Below are 26,800 nucleotides of genomic sequence, written 5' to 3' on the forward strand. Positions count from 1 at the left end.
AGAACTGCTGCTCTAGGCACAAAGTAGAGACACTAAAAGAGGGGGTATTAAATATTCCAGGAGATCATAAATAATTTCTCTACTCATACTGCTCTGTTAAACAATCTTTAATAATCCTGAGAAGGATAATGGGGCAGTAGGAGCCTATTTTATGAACAGGGTATTCTAAGGTAAAAGCTCTGCTTATTTAAATTTCATGGGTGTGAAATCATTAATAAGCAGAATTAATGTTGCCGATATTATTATAATGGTCATAAAATGTGCAGTCTTACTGTGATGGTGCACTTTATGTTCTCAGTGACTGCACTGTATATGCTAAGTAGGTAGTGCAAGGTCTTGGAATTGCTTGAGAGGGTCTCCTACAGGGATAAGTATGTGGTAAAATAGTTTCTCGACTTACCTCTCTCAAAGAGTTTGGGAGTTTCTAAGTCAACTACCCAAATGCCCAGTTCCAACGCTTTATAGGTACAGCATTTTATCATCCTCAAGGAATTCCATGTAAGAAGCAAATTATCTGATAGTGTATTTTGTATTACTCTTCAAATCTCAAGTAAACAACCTTGAAGAGACATAGCATCAGGAAGTACAACCAATACATTATAGCTGGTCTGTTTTCGCTTTTCTCATTGTGGAGATGGTCCCTTCAGACACTTGCAGGAGTGGTGAGGGTGACATGTGACTATCCCTGGTGGCATTTCAGAGAGTGTCTTTAGATGCATTGTTCTATGTCAGCATTGATGAATGGAACACACAACCATCTATATTTTGGCTTATCCATGAATAATCTTAAATGGATACATTCCCATTTTGCTTGATTCTCTCTTGGGAAAGTATGAAATTATTTTTAGTTGAATAGCTTATGGAAAAATTGGTGCATTTGGGCAAATGCATTTAATGTGCAGATTGAATAAACACGATTCTAGTTGAGTGCACAACAAAAATACCAGTGATCCGGAATTTGTATTTCTTGCTATTTCTCTCTGTTTCTCCATTGTCTAGATGTATTAGCTCCTATAGAGTCTCCTAGGGCTCCCTTGTTAGAACCTGGATGATCCGGACATTGGGATCTAGATTGACTCACATCTTCTTACTTTACTGTTGCTAATATTTCTCTTCCCCATTATTAAATTCACACTTATTGTGGTTTATGTGCTTGCTTGTATTTGCTGTAATTAGGGTTGAACCCAGGGCCTTAAGCTTGCCAAACTAGCACTGAACCCGTGTCCAGTCCCATTTCCATTTATGTCAATTTTATTGTATTAATGTCATTTGCATTGCATTAAGTTCTATACATTTACCTTTTGTGTGTGATAACATGTGTTTACATGTACCTGTGGAGGCTAGAGAGCAGCTTCTGGTGTCATTCCTGAGGATAAGATCTCCCACTCTGCAGCCCACTACTGTGGGCTAGGCTGGCTTGCCTGCCAATGAGGGCTAGGCTGGCTGCCCACCAATGAGAGCTTGGCTGACTGCCCACCAATAAGGGCTAGGCTGGCTTGCCCACCAATGAAAGCTAGGCCGGCTTGCCCGCCAATGAGGGTTAGGCTGGTTTGCCCACCAATGAGAGCTTGACTGGCTGCCCACCAATGAGAGCTTGGCTGACTGCCCACCAATGAGGGCTAGGCTGGCTTTCTGCCAGTGAGAGTTAGGCTGGTCCAGTGAGCCCCAGGCCTGCCTCTCTCTGCCTTCTTGGTGTACAGAGAGTTTTGTAAGGATTCTGGGGATTGAACTGGGGTCCTTGTGTTTGCAGGACAGGCATTTAACTAACTGAGCCATATCTCTAGCCCCAGCATTTTATCTTTTCCAGTAGCATTTTAATAGTGAACTATTATACCACTTTAACTGATTTTTGTTTATCTTTTAAGTAGACTCTTAAAATAGTTTAAATAGAAGGCATAATATTTGTAAAACAAATGATTGCCCCTTTATTTCCTTAAGAAACTTTCATCTTATCCATCATACAGTTGCAGGCATCTACCCCGCCTCAGGAGCTTACTTATATATATAATCAAGCAAAGAAAGCTATGCAGTATATATAGTGAGGCTTATGATATTAGCACAAGATTTAAGGTCAAGTCCATCCATCCCAGTAGCAGCTGAGTGGTATAAGACCAGGCCTTGGCACTGTCAGCTGTAAAGTGGAATCTTATGGATAGGTAAAACATAAAAATACATCAATATCTACAGTGTCCCCTGTTTCCTTACTCCTGTCCTCAGCCCTGTCATCTCATCCCGTACCATGTAGCATCTGATCTGGTGGGGTGACTTAGTTAGCTTGATTCATCATGAAGAACCAGAATGACTGTCTTCCCTAATCCCTATGGATGGTTCAGCCTTGCTGGCTCTTTCCCTCATCCTTCGGTGTGTCCCCCTCTTCCTCACTATTTAAAAGTTCTTCTGGAAATCTCATTATCTCACCATGTACATATGCTTATCCACTCTCCAGCCTCCAGTTTAAATGTCAGCTCGTTCTCCCTCGAATGACAGACAGAAACAAGATCCTACATGTTATTCTCACTTGTCTTAGCACCACCAGGGCCACTGCACACAGTTTTACCTGGTGTGTACTGCAGAACATCAGTGATCAAGTAGATGATGTGAATGTATTCCCTGGAGTGGTACAGCTAGCCAATGCTGGAACCCTGCTCTTTCCCCTCAGAGAACAGTTGTTGGTGTACATATAGTATGTATAATTAAAATATACAAAATATACGTGTACTATATATTTAAAATATATACATATGTTTAAGAAGTTTTATGTAGTCCATTGGCTTCAAGTTTCATGTAAATCTCTATGATTTGATCCTACTAATACACAATTACTGATTTGTTGCCTATGTGCCAGCAAATAAATATATGCTAATAAATGTGTGAAAACAGACATTTCATATGGATTTGATGACTTTCGTATGTTAAGAACTGAAAGACCCTTGCAAGTTCAAATGGTGATAATAACTATTTTTATGGTAATGGTAAAATAGGAAAATGATGATTTAAAAAGGGCCTAGATTCTAGTGCGGAATAAAACTTCTAAGTGTCTTTAAAATAGCACAAGACTCTCCAGGAAGGTATGGTAGTAAATGATGAATTCAAACACTTGCCACAGTGTGCATGTGAATTATAGAAAATGCATTATTTTATTTAGTAAAAAATGATGTATTGAAGTAAGTGATGTTGGAAAGAACTCCTTGTGAAAAAGGGTAGCTTCCTACATAAGTAAATAAGTTATAATAAATTAAAATGTATGGAACATTAAATAATAAAATAATGTATTGGAGAATAATTTTCTAATCTTGGAATATGAAATTTCTTTATAATTATGACACAGAAACTAAATGCCAAGAGAATAAAACTGCCAATTAGCAAATAAGCAGATTCATTGAATAGTCAGTTTTCAAAAAGAAAAAGAAATACAAATGGACAATAACTATTTTTAAAAGTGTTCAGCATCCCCAGTCATCAGGGAAATGCAAATTAAATGTACTTTGAGATACCACCTCACCCCAATCAGAATAGCTATCATTAACAAATTTGACAAGTGTTGGAGAGGATGTGGAGAGAAAGGAACACTTACTCACTGTTTGTGGGAGTGCAAATTAATACAGTCATTGTGAAAATCTTTTTCTATATATCTCAAAAAAATATATCTAGAAGTACCACATGACCACACAGTTTAACTTCTGGGCATATACCCAGACATCTCCACACCCCATCACAGAGATCCTTGTACCCACCATGTTACTGCTAGTTTATTCACTATCTCAAAGAATTGGAATCAACCTCCTTATTCATCAGCAAGTGGATGGATAATGGAAATATATATCAACACTAACCAGCACTACAGCAAAATTGAGTGTAAAACTGCAGGTAAAATGAATGAATTCAGAATGTATAATATTGAATGTTCTCCTTCATATGTGAAATCTAGCCAATAATATATGTTTATGTGTAAACAAATGTACATGTGGTTGCAGTATAACATGAAGAAAAGAGAACAAGAAAGGCAAATATAAGGGGAGGGCTGAATGCAGGTTATGGACAAGAGTTATGAAAGGATAAAAGACTGTTTTCCTAGTTCTAATTCTGTCATGGCATTTTTTTTAGGTTTTGGTAGTGGATACATAAAATATATTCAATGTTGAAAGTGTAAAAGTTAATGAAAAGTTCCACATCTCCCACTCCAAATGCCTACTCTAACTGTATAGACATTCATTGAGTTATATTCACTTTGGATCCAGTTAATTTTAGTATGTGATGTTTTTATTTGTGAGTTTTTATATTAAAATGCATTTTGTGACATAAACTCATAAAATATAAGACCTACAGAATTATGTATATAGATGCACAATATCAATAAAATAAAAGATGTAAAATGAAACAAAGTTAAGAAAATATTTTCATTTCTTTTAATTAATATACTTTTTAATATATAAAATTTAATACTTCATATGTATTTCCATAACAAAATAGAAAATTAGAACAATCCAACAGAAAAAAATATAGGCAAGGAAAATCACCAAGTTCATGAAGAACTACCACAAATGACTAATAGTGGTTTGACCTTGCTAAATTTTCTTGATACAGGGTTTCTCTGTACCTTTGGAGCCTGTCCTGAAACTCACTCTGTAGCCCAGGCTGGCCTGGAACTCAGCAGAATCCACTGGCCTCTGTTTCCCGGCTAACCTTGCTAATTATTTAATCAGTAAAAATTTTCACATTTTGATGTGTCACATTTTATAAAACAACAAGTATTTATAAGACTTGGGAATATACATTGTCAGATAATACTTGGAGAAAAACAGGATAATGTAGGAGGAAGGCCGCTAGTTGGTTCCCGCCCGCTTAGCCCCAAAATAATCACACAGATGTAGTGAGGGCTGCAGCCCCGGCTCCTGGCTAGCTTTACACCCGAAATAATTACACGGAAACTGTATTCTTTTAAACACTGCCTGGCCCATTAGTTCCAGGCTAATTCTCACATCTTGATTAACCCATTTCTAATAATGTGTGTAGCACCACGAGGTAGCTTACCAGGGAAGATCTTTACCTGCGTCTGTGTCGGGTGGGAGAATCATGGCGACTGCCTGAATCTGCTTCTTTCTCCCAGCATTCTGTTCTGTTTACTCCACCTACCTAATTTTCTGTCCTATCAAAGGCCAAGCAGTTTCTTTATTAATTAACCAATGAAAGCATCAGATAGACAGATGACCCTCCTCCATCACACAGAAGCTGAATTAATTAAAACACCGGTTGGTCCATTAGCTCTAGCTTCTTATTGGCTAACTATTACGTATTAATTTAATCCATTTTTTATTAATCTGTGTATCGTCACGTGGTTGTGGCTTACCAGATAAAGTTTTGGTGTCTGTCTCCGGCAGGGCTACATGACTTCTCTCTGACTCTGCCACCTCTCTCCCTGCATTCAGTTAAGTTTTCCCAGCCTAGGTCTGTTCCCCTATAGCTCTGCTATAGGCTCAAAGCAGTTTCTTTATTCACTAATGGCAATCACAGCACACAGAGGGGAATTCCACATCAGGATTACTTACATATTGTTGCTAAAACAGCATCGTTTTAAGGAAATATCTTCATTTAAAAATAATTCATATTTTTGTTAAACTCCTTCCTTTTCCATGGGGCCACTTTGTGTTTGCTTCACTGTTACAAATGGCTGACTGCCACAGGTAAGTGTTTCTCCTGGAATACTGAATAGTGGGTTAGTTCTTTCTTGACTTACTGATTCCTAAAGGATTGTATGTAGAGCGCTGTTGTGGTTGTTGCTGACATGGTGATTTTAAAAAGCCCTTTCCCATATGGAATGCAGAATTACAGAAGACAAGTGGGGAATTAATAAGAATAACTAAATATAAATTAGAGATGGTATCTTACAAAACGCAGTGGAATCCTTCTGTTAGTGTAGGCCAGGGATTGCTGCAGGTTTCCACTAGAGTGGACTAAGATGACCAGTAGGGGGTGCCATCACAAAGTGCTTACAGGTCACGCAGCTCTCACACGTTGAAACTGACACAGCGCACAAAGCAATAAGGTTCCCTGTGCTTAAATAATCAAACACTGGAGTGCAGTTTTAGAAAGCAAAAGACTATGAAGATGTCACATATTAGAATTAGAAAGCACATAGACATTAAAGTGCAGTGCATTGAAATTTACAAGCCTGTAAATGAGTCGAGTAGCAGGTTCAATACAGTAGAAGCAGAAAGAAATGAACTGGAGGATGAAAATGTGAAGAGGCAATGCATGTGAATTACAGAGGAAGGGCTGCAGGAAGGGTGTAGTGAAATTTACGTGACTGATAGAATCCGAGAAGAGTGTTTGAAGAAGGAATGGATAGAAATGTCTAGAATTGATGGTAGATAACATTATATAAATTTTAGAGAAGCACAGGTGCCAAGTGGAAAACATAAATAAAAGAAAAATAGAACTGTTAATCATATTAAACTTCAGACAAGCAAAGTCGTCTATGTTCTTAAAAGAACCCAGAGAGAAAAACAAGAAATGATTTTCAGGGGAGTACCAAAGCAGCTGCTGACCTATAGCAGCAGAGCGGGGCAGCTCCAGCGCATGGGCAGAAGCCTCCCACCTGCCATCCACAGAGAGTAAGCCCGGCACACACCGAGGCACAATTGCTAAAACAGGCAGAAGCCTGAAAGCCGGAGAGTACCAGCTCTCTTCAGGGGTGCAGAACTGTCAGAACAAATGCTTCCATTGCTGGCAAGAGTTTACACTGGTGTGTAGTCTGTGTGAACTAGCTCCTGGCATCAGTAGCACGGCGCCACAATTTAGGCCCAGAATGTATTCCTTGGAAGGATATGTGCATGTGTATACCAGAAGATATACACAGAATGCTTTAATGGGCCCCAGAACAACATGAGGGCTTCATAATGTAAATAAAATGTTGGGATAGCCACTGGTTAACCTTGATTGTTAAGTCATTAGATTGAAAGGCACACATCTAGGTATGCCAGGACATTTCCAGAGAGCACTGAGGATTAACTCAGAGAAGGTGAAGCTACCTGGAGTATGTGTGGACTCCAATATGTATGGAATGATAAGGAAGAGGAAAAAGCCTGAGGGGACATAGGCAGATTGCTGTCTGTCTGTGTGTCTCTCTGTGTGTGTCTGTGTGTCTATTCATCTATTATCTATATTACCCTCTGTTCTTCCCTCCCTCCCCTTGTTCCTCTTCCCTCCCTCTTACTTTTTCTCCTTCTCTCTCTCTTTTCCTCTCCAACCCTTCACGGCCACCGTCATAGTAGCTGCACTTCTTCACTGCTTACCTTACTGCCACGACTGAAAGCCTAGACACCATAGCCCCAAATCAATCCCTCCTCATAGGTTGTTTTCTTATTTGTCATAGTGATGGAAAAGCTAGTGAAGAAAGCTGATTCTAGGAACATGGGGGTATTGATGTGACTCATACTGATGAGGAGGTCCGGAGACTTTGGGGACTAATCTGTGGTAGGAATTTGGGAGTTTGGAGATGTGTGTCAGGAAACCGCTGCAATGAATAGCAGAGCTTAATGAGTGGCTTCGTTGAGGCTTCGTTGAGTGCTGATGGGAATACTGGCAGGAATAACTGTACTCACAGAGCTTCAGATGGAAGCCAGGCTTCTGTCAGGAGTTGAGTTTGAGGCCATACATGCTACGTTCTTGTAAATAATTTGCTTATTTTTATCTAAGTCCCAAGACTGTTGAAGCTCTTGTTAGTGATAGAATAACTCAGCTGGTAGAGGAGAAACTGAGGCAGCTACTATGTAGGGTGTTGTATAGGTTTTGCAAGGTACGTGTAGCCAGGTTTGTAGTGAGAATTTGGAGCAAAAGGCAGAGCAGAAAATTTGAAAACTGTGACGTTTTGCCAGAAAAGTAGCACCCATCAAGTTGACGCGGGGAAAGGTACAGCTGCTGGAGATACTAAAGACATTACTAAGAAGCCAAATCCTTTGCACTGGCTCTGTCAGAAATTGGTCAGATTCCACCAGCTGCAGGCTCAAGAATGTGAGTAAACTTATTTGAGAGACACCCTTGAGAGGAGAGACTCTCCAGGGCACCTTGCTTTCACAGGACTGTCTAAACACTCGTTTCTCCAGGTTTTGTTCTTACATGCTCATCCGCTCCCCACTCAGAAGCCAAAGCAGCTGTAATCTAAGAGCTTGAAAACTGCTCAAATTGGCAGTAGACCTTAGTGTTGTCCACATGGCGCTAGTTTTCAGGAATGCAGAATGCAAATTGCGTGAGGACATGGAGGTTCCACAGCCAAGGGATGTGTGCCAGAACTGTGACAGGCAGTCTCTGGAAAGGTGGTGGGTCGAGTTGTGATGGTGAATCCAAGGCTGCAGAGGAGAGACCCAGGTAAGACGGAGATGCCGGTGGCGTGTCATGTCTGCCCCAGAGGACTTCAGCCCAAGGAGCAGGTCCTGTGGCTGTAGGCAGCAGGAACAAGGGGAGGACTATGTACGGACTACGCAGGCCCTCTGGAGCTCACCCCACATCTCTGTGTACCCCTAGTACTGGATGTGGAGCTGTAAGATTCGGTGTTTTTCCAGCGGGGTTTCTGTCTTGCTTTGGTACCATTCTTCCTTTTTTAATCACACATCTCCCATCTTTGCAATGGGATTTTTACTTTGAGTAATTGTGCTTTGGAAATATCTAACTTTTTACTTTTATAGTGCCTCACATCTAAGAGTTTGCTCAAGTATCAAAGGAGGCTGTAAACTTTGACTAACAACATCGATGGCGCTGTTGAGCATGGGCACAATGGAGATATTTTATAATATGAAGTGACATGAGCCTTTGGAGGTCAGGGACAGGATGTTAATGTTTAAGGAGATGCACTTGGATGTCATCTTGACAGGGGGTGGATGTGATGGACTTATGGTCCCACACACACAGGTTTAGTTCAGGGGTTAGCACTTTAGTGGAGAGTTAATGAGAGTACAGACTGTGCACTTAGCTTGGAGAGAGTTCTTATGACCAAATGTCTGGACTCATCCTCTGCCTACAGACCATATACTGGTGGTGGTCTATAAAATGATTGCTACACCAAGTCCATTTTAGTCTGTGTAAGCACGCTCGTGTTAGCATCAATGACATCCCCTCGTGACGCTTTCCTAAGTGTGCATCCTTGCCGAGAGCAGCATGGCTGTGCCTTTGCAGATGTGCACCCATGTGTGCACTGCAGCAGTGTTTGGAGAGGAGAGTTCTCCCTGAACAAACGCTAAGCAGCGGATTATAGGAGCTGCCCTTCCTTTCTTCTGCCAGGCATCCCATGGAACTGCTCCAGAACAACTCAATCTTAATTTCTAATGAAAACCCACTGTAAGGGCTAATCATAACGGGTGTAAAATAAGATTTTAAGCATAGTTCACATTTGGAGTTTTATCTTTTCCTACCCAAGGCCCTAGGTGAAAGGAAAGTTTTCTTATAGCCCCGTGAATCAGTGAGACTGGACACCTGATCACAGGGTCCAGCCAGACCCACACAGGCTTGTCCCCTATCTATGCATGGCTTCAGGGAGGAGTCAGGCAAGGTGAAGTGTCTGAACAGGACTGACCGTGCTAAACTGAGGTTGGTACTGAAAGTACTGTCCTTCTCCTCGAGTTCACTCTTTGGATCCAGAGTGAGTTCAGCTTCTCTCAAGGGGAAAGGCCTCTGCTTCACCATAGGGGTCTGAAATTATTGCCCGTAAAATTGTTGATGAGGAAACACAGCTCTTATCTCAAAGCAATAGAGATAATTTATTCTGGAGCTGAATATGAGTTGACCAAGACCTGCGAACACAGATTTTAAGTTATCCCACATGCCATGTTCTGACTTGGTATCAATTTCATGGAACTTATCATAACATGACTAAGAGTGTCATAAATCAAGACATTTTAAAAGTACATATTATATAGGTGTGGTGATATTTTGTTTATGATCTAACAAATAAAGCTTGCCTGAAGATCGGAGTGTGGAGCTAAGCCCTGTTAGCTCCACTAGTTAGCCATGGAGGCCTGACAGTGGTAACACACACCTTTAATCCCAGTGCTTGGGAAGCAGAGGCAGACAGATTTCTGTGAGGTCAAGGCCACCCTGTGCTATGAGAGATTGATCCAGTCTCAAAGAGAAACAGCCAGGCAGTAGAGGCACACACCTTTAATCCCAGTATTTGGGAGTCTCATGCCTTTAATCCCAGCACTAGGGAGGTAGAGATAGGAAGGGATATGGCTGGGTAGAGAGAGGAATATAAGGTGGGAAGAGACAGGAGCTCAAGAATTCAGTCTGAGGACTTGCAGAGACAGGATACCCCATTCAGTCTGAGAATTTCGTAGACATAAGACTTCTGATCTTTCAGCTTTTACCTTCTAATATCTGACCCTGGGTTTTTATTATTAAGACCAATTAGATTGGCGCTAGAGGTAGGTGAGTTAGAACAGTGCAGAGAAGCCTCTGCTATACGCCTCAGATGTTATCTGGTGACTCTCTTAGCCTTGGCGTTCGTGGAAACTAAAGGGCATGTATGTATGTTCCAAAAGGATTTGCCTAACGGTCCCAGGGATGTTAGGGCACACACAGGGACAGACTGTAAGTAGCCATTTAGGTGGGCTTAAATGGCCCAATATAGTTTGGCTCTAGGCCTGCAGCACCCTAATTCTCTACAACCACAGAAGTTCCAATGAGCCAGTCACCCTGTAAAATGTTTGCCACAGAGGGTGTGACATTTTGGGAAAGAATTTCAGTTGACAAATGCAAGGGCATTTCCAATCTTACTATGGCTGGAAGATCTGGGAACAGGCAGGGCTTCAAAGAAAAGGCTGCTTCCAACTCCGTGGTTTCCATCCAGTATGTACTTCCCATCAGTAGCTATTCGTCGTGTGAGGTTTGCAAGCTTACTTAAGTAGTGAGAGTAAATACCGGGCTTTGTGACGTACACTTCTGTCACAGTTACACAGTTCTGCTGTTGCCCTTCTGGATGGCGAGAGACGGCAGTGGTAGATGACACAGACCGTGGCTGATTCCCACTGATGTGGTGCGCAGAAGCGTGAGGACAGGCATGGACAGGCTGTGGTTTGCTGCGCCCACCCCCCAAGCCTAGGTTGATTTCTGCCTGCAACTCTGTGTTGTGAACATATGGGTAGATGCACTGACAGCCCTGGAAAATGTAAATAAGGAAAGATGCTTACTTCTGAGATGTTCTCCTTCCGCGCTTTGAAATGCGGCTTTAATTCCACTGAAATAACACCCGCCAGCACTATCAGCATGCGGGTGTATGCCATATCTGTTTCTCCTTGCTTATTAATAATTCCCTCATTAATAAATGAGGGAAAAATTAATTTTCTAGTGGGATGACTTAGCATCACTGTTTACAGATAAAATTTGATGCAAATCAGTAGGCATGCCCTGGGCTTTCTTGTTTGTGGCATTTAGTCAGGGCAGTGCGCAAATACTCCGAGGGATTGAGGGGTGGAATACCAATGGGGAGGACTCCAGAGTCTATGGGGTTAATGTTTTCTTTTTGATTGTGGATGCTGGTTTCTTGGGTGGGAGTTATCAGCTAGGCATGAATTAAGAGTCAGTAAGCAAACACTGGCTGAGCAAGAACAGTCAATATGTAGAGTTGGGCTCAAGTCAGGAAGGAAGGGAAGACGGGATGGGCGGCTGGAGGGTATTGGCGGTGCTGAGCTCAGGGAGATTCTGGGCTGGGTGGACCTGATGCAGAGTGAGCTGAAGATTCATTTGAGCTTGGCACGGGGGCTGGGTTAGGATCCTTTGAGCAAACCAAGATGTAAATGATTGACAAGCCTTGAGAAACTTAGTCCAAGAATCAAGAGCAAGAAGCAGATGGGGATGTGGTTCTGGGGGAGAAGCAGAGGCACCCTTAGGGTAGAGGGCAAGACCCACCGTGCTCCTTATCTGTCCTTAGTGGAGGTGTGTAACAGAAACGTCAAAGTTGAGAAGCCAGATAGGAACAACACAACAAAGCTGAACAGGAGTCAAATGTCAGGGGAAATTTCCCCTAATCCAGCAGCCCCCCCCCCCCACTGCCTCTGGCTGACCCAACCCCATTTGATCCCTTTACCATTCCCTTGTGCTCAGTCTCTCAGCATTGGCTCTGTGGGAAAGGATGCTCTCAGGCTAGCAGAGCCTCCTCTTCCATTACTCACGGGGAGGGAACTGCCTGTAAAAACCCCCATTTCCCTGTCCCTAGACCGTAGAGGCCATCTCTGTGAACACCTCCACTGCTTCTCTGATATTGTCCCTAGAGATCCATGAGGCTGGGTCTGTGAGACTTTGCTGAGCCTTTCAGATAAACGACTTCTGAAAACCTTCTCAGAGACATTCTCTAGAGAGCGTCATCTAAGACACTTATCCAAAAGTTGGACGTAATTTCTGGTTATTGTAAGAGATCTTCTGCAGGAAGGCTTATAGTTTTTAGTTTTGTCTCTAGCAGTTTTATTGGTGTGCCATTTGCCCTGGGATACATACCTAACACTATCTCAGTAATCAATAAACGAAACGAGTTTTAAGATTCATTTAAAATTTTATCATATTACTTTATGGGTATTTTTCCTGCGTGTGTGTCTATACACCACTTGTGTGCATGGAGTTCACAGAGGCCAGAAGAGGGCATCTGATCCCTTGGAGCTGGAGTTACAGATGGTTGTGAGCTACCACGTGAGTGCTGAGAACTGAACCCAAGTCTTCTGCAAAAGCAACCAGTGCTCTTTAACTGCTGTGCCACCAGCCTCCACAACATGATTTTGACCAAGCTTGTGTGCCAACACTTTTTCTCCGGGATGACACAGCACAGGGCATCCCACCTGCCAAAATGAGGCTCCAGACACCTGGAGGGCAGCCTGTTGATCTTCTTCTGCCCATGGTGGATACTGAATCTCAACCCGAAGATGCTCACCAGTGAAGTTTGAAGACTCCAGACAGAGTGAAGATAACAAGAATTTTCTGAGAACAAATGCAAAAGAGAACTTTGCCAGAGGGTTGGAGGCAGTTCCCTACAAACTCTCCCAGGGAAAAAAAAGGCTTGCACAATATTAGACTGGTTCTGACAGCAGGTAGAGGGTTGTTAAGGACTGAGTAAACACCCCTGCCCACACCTGATCAGTCAACTCCAAGGAGCTCCTCAGTACTGGAACTAATCTGGACTTCTCCAACCTGAGAGGGTGGTCTGAGTTCTCTGACAACTCTGTTTTCTAGCTCAGAACCTAGGTTGACTTTGGTAGATCCTGGGATGGGTTGTTACAAGTTCAGCCGTCAAGGTTTCCTCCAACACCCATCTGTATGTTGCGGTGAGAATGTTTATTCCATGAAATTTAAATAAGTAGATTTGAATAAAGCATAATGCGAGTGAGTCTTAGCCAATCAAAGAGGAAGAATCCAGCCACAGACTTCTGTTGGGTTTGAGTGCAGGACTCACCCTTCCCTGAGTCTCCAGCCTGTTGCTTGCTGCATGCCCCATGCTCCGTCCTGTAGACTTCTGGGCTCATCAGCTTCTATAGCTGTGACAATGGGAGGCCATCCTGAAACTTTCTCTTCACCACCCTCTGCTCTGCCCTCTCTCTCTCTCCTCCTCTTCCCCTTCTCTTCTGCCATCTCCCTATCTGTCATTGATTTATAAAATATGTAATATACACTTCACTTCTGTTTACCCTCTGAGAATATAAAAATGAGACCGTCTCCAGATTTCATAGCAGTGAAATCTGTCCTCTCCCTTAACCCCTATGAACTAATCACCATTTCACCAAGCAGGGAGTTCTAGATTCAGTCAGAACTGTGTGCCTTAATTGATGTGTACGATAGGGAGAATTTTCCAGAGAGCCGGACTGACACTCTCCAGGCATCAGGTTCCCTGTGCACTCCTTTCTGATCCCTGCTCATCGTGTATGTTAAGGTTTCACATGGCTGAACCGAGCATGTCCTGCACCAGCAAGTCTTCTGGCAGCTTCCTTCTGCCTCCATCTGGTGAGTTAGCAGAGGAGCTGCCAGCGGGAGACAAGTTTTTCAGGAAACAAGTGAAAAAGAGTATGGACCCGGCGTTTTGTCAAAGGGGGAAATCCTAGATGGTTCACAAGGCTCTTTCTATGCCAATCAGCAAGTTGTCAGATATACTTCGTGTATAAACGGTTAATGAGTAAACACAGCCAGAGTGAAATATGAGGGGGAAGCCTTAGTCTGTAACAATGTAGACAGTTAAGCTTCGTGTAAGTATTAGTTATAATCCTGTGTCCAGACCAATGTTTATTGGTTTGTTTGTTTGCCACCTGCAGTGTGGTTTGGTTGGGGCAGCAGCATCTCCATCACCTCAGGCAGCTCAGAGATGCATGAATTCAAATTTTACCAAGTCCCAGGTGACTTTCTGCATACCTGTGCCCCCTTCCATTCCCCCGTGGGATTCTGTTTAGAGATAGAGAGCTTCAGGAGGTGGATGGGTCGTGAGACGGGAGCCCTCTTGATACTCATACCTTTGTAAATAGAGACATAAGATAGACCCAGGATAACTTCCTTTCTGTCTCTTTGCTCCCTGTCATGTGAGAACATGAGGGGTAGCGCTGTTTACAATGACAGCTACCCTCACCGGACACCAGACTGCCATCACCTTAGTCTTAGACTTCCTGGGCTCCAGGGTTGTGACGGGTAATTTTTCTGTAGCTTGAGCCACATTTTCCACAGTTCTCGGCTCTAAAAACCCAGAGGGACTGTGATGTCGATCCACACTTTCCTCCTCAAGCCATGAGTTATTGCACCTTAGAGCAGAAGAGTGCCCTTTGGTCATTTAGTTCAGACTCGAGTTTCAGGCTGCCAAGCCCCATGTTATAGATGAGACATCTAAGGCCCAGAGAACATAACCGGCTTCTTAAAGTCTCAGAAGAAAGTGTCATGTGGCAGCAAATGGCACACAGCCATTGTGCCCACTCCTTTAGGGCCACTGAGAAATTTCCTGTATTTCCCCTCGAGAGAGTGCCTATCCCAGCCCTTGCTCCTTTCTCTGAATCAGGTGGAGAAAAGACAAAATTTGCCCAGTTATTTTTACTTTTGCTCTCCAAAGCAAAAGGAAAAATTCAGAGAAATGTTATAGTTTTGCCAAGGGGAAAATCAGTTTGACACATAAAAATCAGACTCTAGACCTTAAGGGAGACTCTTTTCCAAAACGATCTTGCGGCCTTCCCACCTCTTTCTCTCTCTTCCTCTCCTTTTCCCTCCCCTCCTTCCCATCCTTTCTGTGTGTTTAGGGAGAACGGAGAGCCCTCAGTGAACTCGTTCAAATATAGAGATGTCACTTTGAATAAAACGGTAGAAGCTGCGGTCCTGTATGTGTATAAAAGGTACCATACTTCCTTCATTTAGCTCTCCATACTGAAGGGGTCATGAATATGCATTTTGGCTAAGAAAATCACTTCTTTTCACAGTCTCATGTGTGATGCTGTAGGCTAAGCTAATCAGCCTAGTTAATTTTAGCCCTAGTTTTAAGGGTTTATTTTAGCAAAGGTCAGGGTACTCACCTATAGCTCGTTATGTGGGGGAAGAAAGCATGGGAGAGATGCAAAACCTAGCAGCTGTCAGCACACCCCACCCCCAGTACTGGAAACAGACTGTGTTGACTGTGTGCAGTTGGTTGAGACTTTGACGTGGTGCACTTGATTGCTGTTATGCCGTGTGGCAGGTCGCCTCCTGTGGGACTCGGGTGCTCCATGGAGCACCTTTCCTTGGGGTGAAGGGTGGGATTGACCATCTGCCAGAGATCTTTGTGTGGATACTCTGTAAAAGGAGGTGGAGAAAGCATCTCTAGGCTTGAGGGGTCCATATGGGCCCCTGGCCCAGGGCTGGCATGAGATGGAGTCACCGTTCCCCTCCCACCAATTCCAGTGCCGGACCTGGGCTTTCATATTCCCCTGCGGGGCGTGGGAACTGGTGATGGTGGGCAGTGTGCTGGCCTGGGAGAACTAGACGGTAGGAAAGGTGAAATAAACACACCCAGTGCTAAAGCTAAGGGCTGTTGACCGGCAGGGGGAGCAGTCGAGACTAGACATTCTGTAGCCAGGCTGCTTAGAGAATTATCCACAATGTTGCTGGGAGTGCCCTAAAATCCTGTTCCGGTGAACAGGGAATGTAGTTGTGACTGATATGTCACCTTCACAATTATAATTTAAGTAGCTACACTGGCATCCTGATAGGAACATTCGAGAAGGAGTAGCACATTTGAGGAATGGTGTTGGAAAGCAAAAGACCAGTGCAGAGAAGAACAGAGGGTTCAGTTCAGGTTACAGAGTCAGGGTCTCAGAGGGAAGTATCTACAGGGCGCTAGGAAGGTAAGGCAGGTCAATGTTAAAGCATGACCGCTCTGGCACCCCCCCCCCCCACATATCCCCCCCCCCCCCACACACACACATGCTCACCTACCCGCATACCTCTGCCTGGATCCTGGACCAACCAAAAAAGGCCCTTTTCCCTGTGTTTGTAAAGGAAAACTGTTGAATTCTTTATTAGGGGCCAGACTTGAAAAGCAGGTTGCTTGCTACCTAACGACAGAAAGGTCAAACTGAGATTTCTCTACTGAGTCCTGTGTGCAATCAGGGGGTATTGAAGAGCTGGTGTGTTCAGCAGGAATTGCAGCCCACTGTATAAGACCATCGAGGCCGATTGAGGAGCTTCGCAGGGCGGGGTGTCGGAAGGTATATGGAGCATGCATTTCTCCCTCAGCACGTGAGTGTGCTCATTTTACAGGGGGTACCCCCATTCTCCCCTGGACTGTACATCAGTCTAAACTGTTCCTTAGCAAATGTGCCGCCACAGACGCCAGGCCTGCTAAATGCTATGGTCATTGGAAATTGCAGTCCCTTCCCGCAGGCCCAGAAAAGGGCTCTTTGTCATGAAACACAGAGGCAGTAGCCATTTGGAGTGTGGAGTAACTGCCTCCCTGTGACTTCCACATGGACCCATGGTGTCAGTAAAAGGCAGGCTCACCAAGAGAAGGAATGAGGCCTGGAATTCTTGCAGTGGGCCCTTCATTCTCTGCAGCTTCTGAGCTCTGTGAGTGGTTCTGATGGGACACCCTGAGAATAGAGTCCTAGGCCCAGCTGATGACTCACCAAATAGCCTTGATGAACCATCTCCTGGGTCTCAGCAGGGGAGAGATGGTTTATAAAAACTGAAAAGGAAAAATAAGCCAACATTGGTGTGAAGTTTAGAAACTGATAAAAACACTTTTAGTAAACCAGCAAGGCCTGGAGATTTTTTTCTTCAGGCTGTGTAAGAGAATCTCTGTATTCTCATGGGGTGGGATACTGAGTGCCCCATGGCTATATGAGAATGAAGGACAAGGGTTTGGGACACATCTTTAACTGTGATGGAGCCCACCAGACTGGTGACTTCTGTCTGGGAGATGTTCGTTTCTAGCTGTGGTGGTCTTTCTTTGTGCCGGTGCTTTTCTCCACTGGTAGTAACTCAGCCTACATCAGCCGGACATCTGCCCCTGAGAGACACCTGGGGAAACCCGTAGTCCTACCAGTGAGTGGAATCCTACTCTAGGGTAACTGTGACTGAGGCGTTGAACTTGGTGGGCCTGTGGGACTAGGGTATGAGGTTTAGTCAGGGATGTGCTCCGCAGCTCTCTGTCTTAGTCATGACTTTAAAGTGGTTTTAGCAGCAAAGATGAGAATTGGTTACACAGAAATAGGGTTTAGGTTATTTACATTCTAGTTTCATGTTCATGCTACATGCATCTGTGTGATCTTTCTCTGGTTATCGGCCTGTCTGAGCCCTTGTGTTTCTTACCTGAACGATGGACAAAAGATATTCCTTTGGTCTAATGAAAAGATGCAGTGGTTGAAGGGAGTACTAATTGTGGGCGTGTTTCTAAAACTGCAGAGTGTTTGACTGAAAGACTTACTTTGGGCTGTTCACCATCCAATTCTGTGTCCCTGTTAACAAAGTAGCAACAGCCGCATTGTTTATATCATAGAGATGGGGAGCAATGGAGGCCACTGAGAGCCCAGGTTTAGCTCTTCTAGAGTAGTTCGTTTCCATTCATGTTTTGTCTTTGACACACAAAGATCAGAAGATGTAGAGCTTGTGAAGGGTCACACGTCATTTATGAAAGTGATTCTGTGTAGCATAAGAAGAACTTTTAGTTGAGCGGTGGCTCTTGGGTGTGGACTCTAGGCCAGCAGCATCCACATCAGCTTGGAACTTCTGAGAAATGCAAATTGTGGGGCTGGAGAAATGGCTCAGTGGGAGCTCTTGTTGGTCTTGCAGAATTCCAGAGTTTAGTTCCTAGCATCCATGTTGTGTGACCCACAACCAACCGTTAACTCCTGCTCCAAGGCATTCAGAAACTTCTAGACACACACACACACACACACACACACACGCACACGCACACATGCACACACATGCACACACATGTACACACACTGGATAAATAAATGAGCACTAACTACCAAGTCAGCATTTTAGGGATTAGGATGTAGTGATGTGTGTTAACTAACAATTCCTATAGGTGACCCCAGTACCCCAGTACCCAGTCTTCTGAGGAAGGGATTTATCTAGGCCTTGACTGAAAGATCTGGAAAAGGCCACCCTTTCTCTACCGTATGGATTTGCAGCACTGGTGTCGAAGCTCGGGCAGCTGTTACTGGATTCCTTCATATGTATGCCCTGTTACCGCCCATCCAGCATCGGAGAAATCTGGAATGCCATTCCAGTTGCATCTGTTAGGAGGCTGACTTCAGGGTGTGAGGAAATTAAAGCGATTTATCACAGTCTGTTTTTCCCTCGGTGACAGGAGAAATGAGCCTTAGCAGAACAAGGCTTCAAATTGGGCTCACTACAGAAAACCACGCAGCTTGACAAACACAGTTGAAGCAGGCTGACATTTGTTTTGATTTTCTCTTTTGAAAACAATTCCATATCTAAGCAGTCCCAGGCGTGTGGTGTGCTCAGGAGCCGCTGCAGACGGAGCCCTCCTGTCTGTCCCATGGGTCACACTCAGGAAACACTGCAGACAGAACCCTCTCGTCTGTCCCATGGGTCACACACAGGAAACACTGCAGAGAACCCTCCCCTTCTGTCCCACGGGCCATACACAGGAAACACTGCAGACGGAACCCTCCCCTTCTGTCCCACAACCACACACAGGAGACACTGCAGACGGAGCCCTCTCATCTGTCCCACAGACCACACACAGGAGACACTGCAGATGGAGCCCTCTCATCTGTCCCACAGACCACACACAGGAGACACTGCAGATGGAGCCCTTTCATCTGTCCCACAGACCACACACAGGAGACACTGCAGACGGAGCCCTCCCATCTGTCCCATAAGCCACACACCAGAGGAGATGCTGTAGACAGAGCCCTCCAGTCTGTTCCACGAGCCACACACAGGAAGCATAAATCTGGCCCTATCATCATTTTTTTCCTTTAGGCTCGAGGGCTGAGGAACATTGGCTCTTTGTGCACAGTGAGCACTGTTATGGGAAGAGGGAGATGGTAGTTTGTTTTTTTGTGTATTTTTTTTTTTGCAAGAGGAAAATGTCTGGGTGATACAGATATGACCTGATCAGGCTTACTGAACTTAGCCACACTCTTTATTTGAATATTGGTTGTCTTCAAAGCAGTCATAACTGCAATGAAGACCATGCAATCTATGAAGCCAATAATTTGACTAGTTAGCCGTTCACTGTAGATCCCATGTCTTCCCGACCTGTTTGAAGAGAACTTAGAGGCCCTTGTTGAACAGGCAAATGGTGGGAGAGTATCAAGTGCCCTGGTGTCCCCTTGGAGGCCAGCAGGAAGAAAACCCATGGGACATCAGTCATTCCTTACTGTGCCTTTGAGTCAGTTCTGAAAATCCACACCCACCAATTATATTTAAAATAAAGAAATTTCACATTTGATATATACTTAGGATTGTCTGATGTATTTTTTCCTGATGTTGGGTATTAACAGGCAAATTCAAGATGTTTGCCTCACTGTCCAGCTCTAATAGCAGCTGGTGTTTATTGAGTAAAGAACCAAGACAGGGTGCATACTTCCTTTTTTCTGTTATACTGTTGATTGTTCATAATAACCCCACAGGCTGTTTCTAGATGAGAAACTCGAACTGCACAAAGTTAAATTGGTACCCAGTTTTGTAGAGCCACTGTTAGTCTGGATAGATGTGTGGATTGTTTTGGTGCAGAAGCCAGCATCTAAACCAGTGTGTTTCAAGCTGTAAACTGAGAAGTCACTTCCCGTGAGTTACCAACAGCATTTTGAAACACTGACTAGAGTGGCAAACACCTAAGTGTCTCATGGACTTTGGGTGGATAAACCTTTATTCCTGAAAACTGTTTGAGTCCTAGAGTTTAAGTGTGTAGGTGGCATAAGTATACCCCTGCAAACTGGACAGTGATGTGAGCGTGCTTTACTATGTTCAAGTTTGAAAGCAAAGAATGGAAGAGGGGAGAGGAAAGGGGGAAGAGAAGAAGGGGAGAACACGAAAAAGCGAATGAATAATAACTGTGGAAGAGGAGGAGAAACTGGGAAGGAGGGGAAGGAGAGGCGATGAGAGAACAGACTATTTGACAGAGATGGGGGTTCGGGGTATGGTGGCAGAAGGAGCAAGTGTGGAGTTAGGTGAGAAGCATGTGGTTCTGCCCACCAGGTCTCCCAGCACAGGCTTGGTGGTGAAGCCGGAGGTCCTTCAGCAGATCTGGTTCTCATAGATGTCTCATGCTGTGGTGCAGCTCCTCCTGGCTAGACAGAGCATATGCTCTCTACCCTAGAAATTGTCAAAAGCTGTTGGGAATATTGTAATTTTTGTCAGTGGACTAATTTTGATCCCACTATGTAGCCTCTTGGGTTTGTTTGTTTGTTTTGCAGCGGAAGTGTAGATAAGGAGAAGATTGTAAAGTCTTCCTTTGGGGGCTGGCCTGATGGCTCAGCAGGGGCGGCTGATGGCGAGCTTTCATCCCAGTCCACACACTGGAAGGAGAGCATTGATCCCACACATTGTCCTCTCACCTCCACATGCACACGGCAGCATGGCAAAACTCTGCGAAAGATGAAGTGTGATTTTAAAATTTTAAATCTTCTTCTGCTGATAAGTCTACAGCTAATGTTCTCTTTCAGAGAATTCTAGAGTCCACTCATGAAAATCCCATTTTATACAGGTATAGAAATTGGGCAGAAGTTCTGTTACATTTCTCTGTGCACAGATGTTTCCATAAGCACCTTAGGATGGAGTCTGCAAGTTGCATAGCTCAAGTATCTGTATATTAATTTTACTGAGGAAGCCTGAGTTCTGTAAATGTAATCACCTTGCCCAGAGTTTCATACACAAGCAGGCAGGAGTCAGACCCCAGTCCTCTGACCCCGAGTGCCACACTTCCCTGGTGCTCTGACCCTGAATGCCATGCTCCCCCAGCAGACAGAAAACAGTAGCACTGTGTTAAAAACACTACTCTGTGTCACAAGTAAGAACAATAATTCTGTTTGTAAGTCAGAATGATGCAAAGCCTCACCTGGCTTGCAGTAGAGTATCATTATGTAATTTCCTCCTCTCACACCCAAAGGTATTCCTCTATTACTAGTCCCCATTGGTAAATTATAATGCCATGCCCCATGCAACCCATTTTTGGCCATTCTTTGTTGATATTCTTATGGGTACAACTCTGTTTTAGTCACTAGTGATACCATTCCAAATAACTTAGATTTATTGGCATCAGCTTACAAGGACAATCTTCCCCTTTCTTTTTTCTTTTGAATAAATGTCCTATGTGGGTATAAATATAGCCCGCTATAGCAAACTCCATTTGAAAAACCTGAATCCATAGCCTGTTAGAAAAGAGTTGTGATATCTTCCTCATTTTGGCCAAATGTCGTTGTTAAATATCCTACCCATCTTACTTTGTCTCATTACTGACATTTCCTTCCCTCCTTCCTTCCCTCCTTCCTTCTTTCCTTCCTTCTTTTCTTTCTTAAAAGAAATTTCCAGGAGAATATTAACACACTTTACTTCCCATTCTTTCAGCCACAAACTCTTGTGTGTTGCATAACAAGGCCTTGCTGTGGTGTCTATCTTTATTTTTCCCCTGACTCCCTTCATTTTTAATAAGGGCTCATGTAAAAAGACGATTATTTACTCTTGTCCCATGCTTCTGTTCTCTTAACTTCAAAGGTTAGTGTCCCTCTTTCTACTGGTTTAATTTTGCCAAGTGCTGACTATATCCATCAAACACTTTCAGGAAGCTAAGAGTCAGCACCGTGCTCCAAGGAAGCTTTGTCATCACTAGTCTCCGGGGATACACAAGGCTCCCAGCTTACCCCGTTATGACTCCGATGACAGCAATTGCTGCATATTCTCTGTTTCAGGGATCCCAGAAGACCCGCTGGTTGCTGAGGAGTATTATACCGATGCATTTGATTCCTGTTCTGAGGAGAGTGAGGAGCAGGAGGAAGAAATGGTGTTCTCAGAAGCAGAGGGAGAAATGACGGACAAGGAAGCCCCACCTGCTTACAGAACAAACCAACAGGTACCTCCTGCTCTCAGAAGGATTTGTCGCTGTCCGGGGTGCTGACTGGACTTGTGCTAAGAAAGAGCAGAGGAAGTCTTGAACCTGGAGTTGGTATCAGGGAGCCCAGGAGTACTAGGAACTCCCTAATGGCTCTGTGTAATAAGTCTTCACTTTCAGGGGGCAGGCGGGTAGACTCCATGACCAGACTACGATCACACTCTGTCGGGAGGGAAAGGGCTTGCAGACTCACTGCAGGAGGACAGGCTGTGTGACACGTGCTACAGTGTCTGCCCACTGAGGAGCTCCTCTATACAGTGTTCCACTAAGTGCTGAGGTGTCACTTTCACAGGCACAGTGGGTATTTTATCACTTTCCTGCCTGTAGTCATGTTTTTAGGCCGGTTTACAAATTCAGTGCAAATACAAATGTATCAAGATGGATTCCATCTAGGAGTTAAGACTTGAAGATTCTGAAACTGGAGAATGTTCTTTTTAGCTTCTTGCAAAGCAGCCTCCAAGGGACCATCGTTTGGTGCAGCATTGGCTCTCTCTGTGTAGGTGCTGTAGTGGTAGAAATGCTTAATTTGAAAGCCTGAGCTAGTGTTTGTGATAGGCTAAGAAATGACACTGGTTTGTGCCTTTTTCTTTTGATTTCTGGAGTGGAAAGGAAGTTGTACACAAGTCATTCAACTTTTTTATTGTTGAAACAGTTTCTCACTGTTTCAAGCCTGAGCTTGAACCTTCAACTTTCTGACTGACTTCCTGAGTGCTGGGATTTTAGGAATGTGCCACCATGGCCAACCACAGAGTGAATAAACATTAGCAGTCTACCATAATATTAAGCAAAATCCATAAGAAATGTCTCTCAAGTTCTATAGACCAGGTGAGGGAGAGAGAAGGCAACCAGGAGGGTGTAAGAGTGGACCCCAGCTTGCACTGAAGAGATGGTTTAATGATTAAGAGTGCTTGCTACTGTTGCAGAGGACCTAGGTTTGGTTCCCAGCTCCAATATGCAGGCAAAAATTCACACATATAAAATAAAAATAAGCAAATGATTTTAAAAAGTAGAGTCAAACAAAGAAAAAAGTTAAGATAAAGAGAAAGTATGGGAGAATATAAACAACAAATATTAGAGGAGAGGGGCAAATAATCGTTAGCAAAAATGCAGGCCAGAAGAGGGGTGGGGTTCCAAATGCTGCGATAAGTCTGTTCCTTACACCCATTCCTCTTTCTCCCTGGGGGACTCTGGGGAAAATGTACTTATTACCGCAAGTTAAAAATATAATCTCCATTTGCTTTTGCATCATCACTACAAAGAGTCTAAACAAATATTGTGGTAACTGCATTAACTTCACCCCATGCCTGTGGGTGGGACATGTGGCAAACAAACACATGCCCAGTCCTTGCTCAGATCATCAAACGAGGATCTCTGACTTACCAATATTAACATTTAAAATAGTTCTAAGTATACCAAAGCCAATTCAGAAACACACATAAATAAAATCTGTTACAAATACCAGCCGAGTCAAGAAACAGAACTTTGCCAGCCCCAGAGGCACCATCTCTGGCTAGCTTTTATTACAGTGTTTTGTGGGAAGTCAGATTGCCCTTAAATAAGTGTAGGCCTTCCTACTTCTATGGGATGTTGTTACTTTGTACACATTACTGAACTTCACTGTGCTTCAGTGTGCTAATCTGTACAATGGGAGGAAAGTGGCTCCTCATCATAGAAGGGTGGATGGAGTGATCAGCTTAAAGCATTTCCAGTCATGCCCAGATCAGACTTAATTATCACATCAGATCCTGATTCACATCTTAATTACATACTTAATAAATACATATTAATTTAGCCACTATTATAAAAAATTAGTTATCTTGCTTTTTAAAATGTACTGCCCAAAGTCTTTAATGTGAAAGTGAGATGTTACAGTTGCAATATTTTAAAAAATTCTTTCTCCTTTCTCAGTGCAGATGGTAAATATAAGGGTGGGGATTTTGCTCTCTGGGGTGTGTATCTGCCATATGTTACATGACCAATTGTGATTGATTTTAAGTCTGTTGTGATTAGATGCAATGACACTTCCCATGCGTGGTATTTTGTCCCTCAGAGTCATGTGGTCTTGTTCCCATTTTCAGTGAAGAAACTGAGTTTCTAGGAGAAAAGTAGCTCACCCACAGTGGCACAGCTGGGAGGGATCAACGCTGTGATTCCGAGCCTGAGTGGTCAGCCTCAGGCCAATGCCTTTCCCTACTCTGCAAGGCAGATTAGCATGGTCTGACAGAAATGGAAGTGGGGGTTATAGTAGGGTAGTCTGTGATAAGGACAGATAATCACAGCTGTAGTTTAATCTGATATTCATTTGATATGGTTTCTCTTCCTCCAGAGGTAGTGGGTGTGGCTGTGCTGGGCACCCTCCCATTCTTGTAGGATCCTTGTGTCAACAATACACAAGTTGCTCTTCTGAGTTCAGTGTTGGTACCCCAGTCACTGTACACTTTGTGAAGTGCGTGAAGCTTGCGACTGTCTCTGGAATCGCTTCTTTTCTTCCCAACTTTGCTCCTGATTCCTGAACATGCTAGGGTCTGCTGAAGTAGCAATACACCCTTGGACTCTGTGTGCATAACCAGATCCAAACTTTTTCCTGTTTTGATGGAGGAAGTGATGTCTGAAAGACACCAGCCCTGGGCTTCGTTGTGAAGTTCTCTGAGCCAGCCTCTTTAAGCAGCATTGCCTTCAAAGCAGTTGAATGAAACGCCCAGTTACTGTTGTCTCTCTACTGTGCTGAGCAAAGCATCAATAATGCCTTTATTACAAGCCATTATCGTGCTGATGGCTCCGATGTGACGTCTGGGTCACCAGATTGGAACCATGTTCTTAGCTCTCATGAGAGTGGGGTTTACAGCTGCCATCACAACAGGTTCTCTATGGCAGCCGTGGGACTTGTCACTGAGCAGTAACCCATGTTTCTCACAGACAAGCCTTAGGGCTGCAGACTGGTGCATGTTGTCATTAATTCTGCATGTCCCTTACTGCCTGGACTGTTATTCCCTCTCCAAGACTAGTAAATGACCAAGGATACTGGCAAAAGCACTCGATAGAAGTGACCCACAGCTCTCTTGGGAAAGACTGTAACGAAGGCTCTCAGTGAAGTTCCCTTAAAAGGCTCCTCAGGTCCCTCGTGTTTGCTTCCTGAGGTGAGGGGTTGCAGAGGCCTGCATTTCCAGCTAATATGGAAGTTCTCCAGTTGTTCTGGATTTGACATTCTCCCAGCAAGCAGTGGCACTAGGAAAAGCAGATACGCTGTAGGCCTGAGGGTCCTCTGAGGACACTGGGGCCAGGCTGTCCTGAGGGTCCTCTGAGGACACTGGGGCCAGGCTGTCCTGAGGTTGCTGTCACAGCTTCTGCTGTAGGGAGAGCCAGTGCTTCAGTCAGCTCATACAGTGGTCATAGTCCACGTTCCTGGGGTGGCCTTTTGATGGGTCAGTACTTTATATTCTGGGCTAGCGGAGGTCTTCTGGGAGAGACGATGGGGCAGGGTACGAGATGCAAGGGATATCTCTGCGGAGTAGGTGGGAGATCCTCAGGTTATGAGACATCTCTGAGGGAAGAAGAGATGAAAACAGGAAAGAAAAGAGGGAGGAAGGGAGGGAAGGAGAGAAGCATGGATTGGTTATACCGTTTTTTGAAAGGCTGGTAGGCCACACAGGATAAAGCTGCTGTTGGTGTGGTTGCAGGAGTTCTGTGTTGGGCAGGAATGGCCCAGCTTTAGCACCCACTCTGAGTCCGCATTGACTGAAAGCTCCTGGTTAGAGTTCCGTGTCCTTTGACCCCTCTGATGAGTCCTGATCTTGATCTTTCTGTAACTGGGGTGTAAGGAAGCTCACAAGGAAACTGAGGCTTGCTAAGATGCTCTATTGTGAGCGGGCCACTGTTTCCACAGGCTATCTTCTGTGCAGCTGTGGTGACAGAAACAACAGGTAGAGGCAATAGTGGAAAGACAGCCAAGGCCCGCTTTACTATATAGAGTTGCCGAGCTATATACAAGGCTGACCTTATGCCAGTTCTAGGGAAAGTGCAGAACTGTGAAAAGTAAACAAGCCCCAACTCTGTCCTGCTAAGGGATGCAAAATTATTTTCCCCTGTGATTTTTCAAATAGACGATGCTAGAACTTTGAGCCTCAGTAGGGACACTGCTCTGCCTTCTATTTTAAAATCATTCCAATAATGACCTAATTTAGTAAACTGCATACACAGGAGGCAACATGTTTTGTCCTGCATTGACATTAGAAGTCACTC

The 26,800-nt window shown here is 44.1% G+C and overlaps 1 protein-coding gene across 2 annotated transcripts in view; it reads left to right on the forward strand.

Moving 5' to 3' along the window:
* Nek11 (NIMA related kinase 11) overlaps positions 1-26,800 on the forward strand; it is a 215,468-nt gene that overhangs the window by 129,022 nt on the left and 59,646 nt on the right. For both annotated transcript variants that reach the window (XM_041677504.1, XM_041677505.1), the window contains one exon: positions 22,362-22,522. In XM_041677504.1, coding sequence (XP_041533438.1) covers positions 22,362-22,522 — 161 coding nt within the window. The remainder of the gene's footprint in view (positions 1-22,361; positions 22,523-26,800) is intronic.

Source organism: Microtus oregoni, unplaced genomic scaffold (assembly GCF_018167655.1).
Source record: "Microtus oregoni isolate MIOR12 unplaced genomic scaffold, Mior012 000028F_ref0000031, whole genome shotgun sequence".
Lineage (NCBI taxonomy): Eukaryota > Metazoa > Chordata > Mammalia > Rodentia > Cricetidae > Microtus > Microtus oregoni.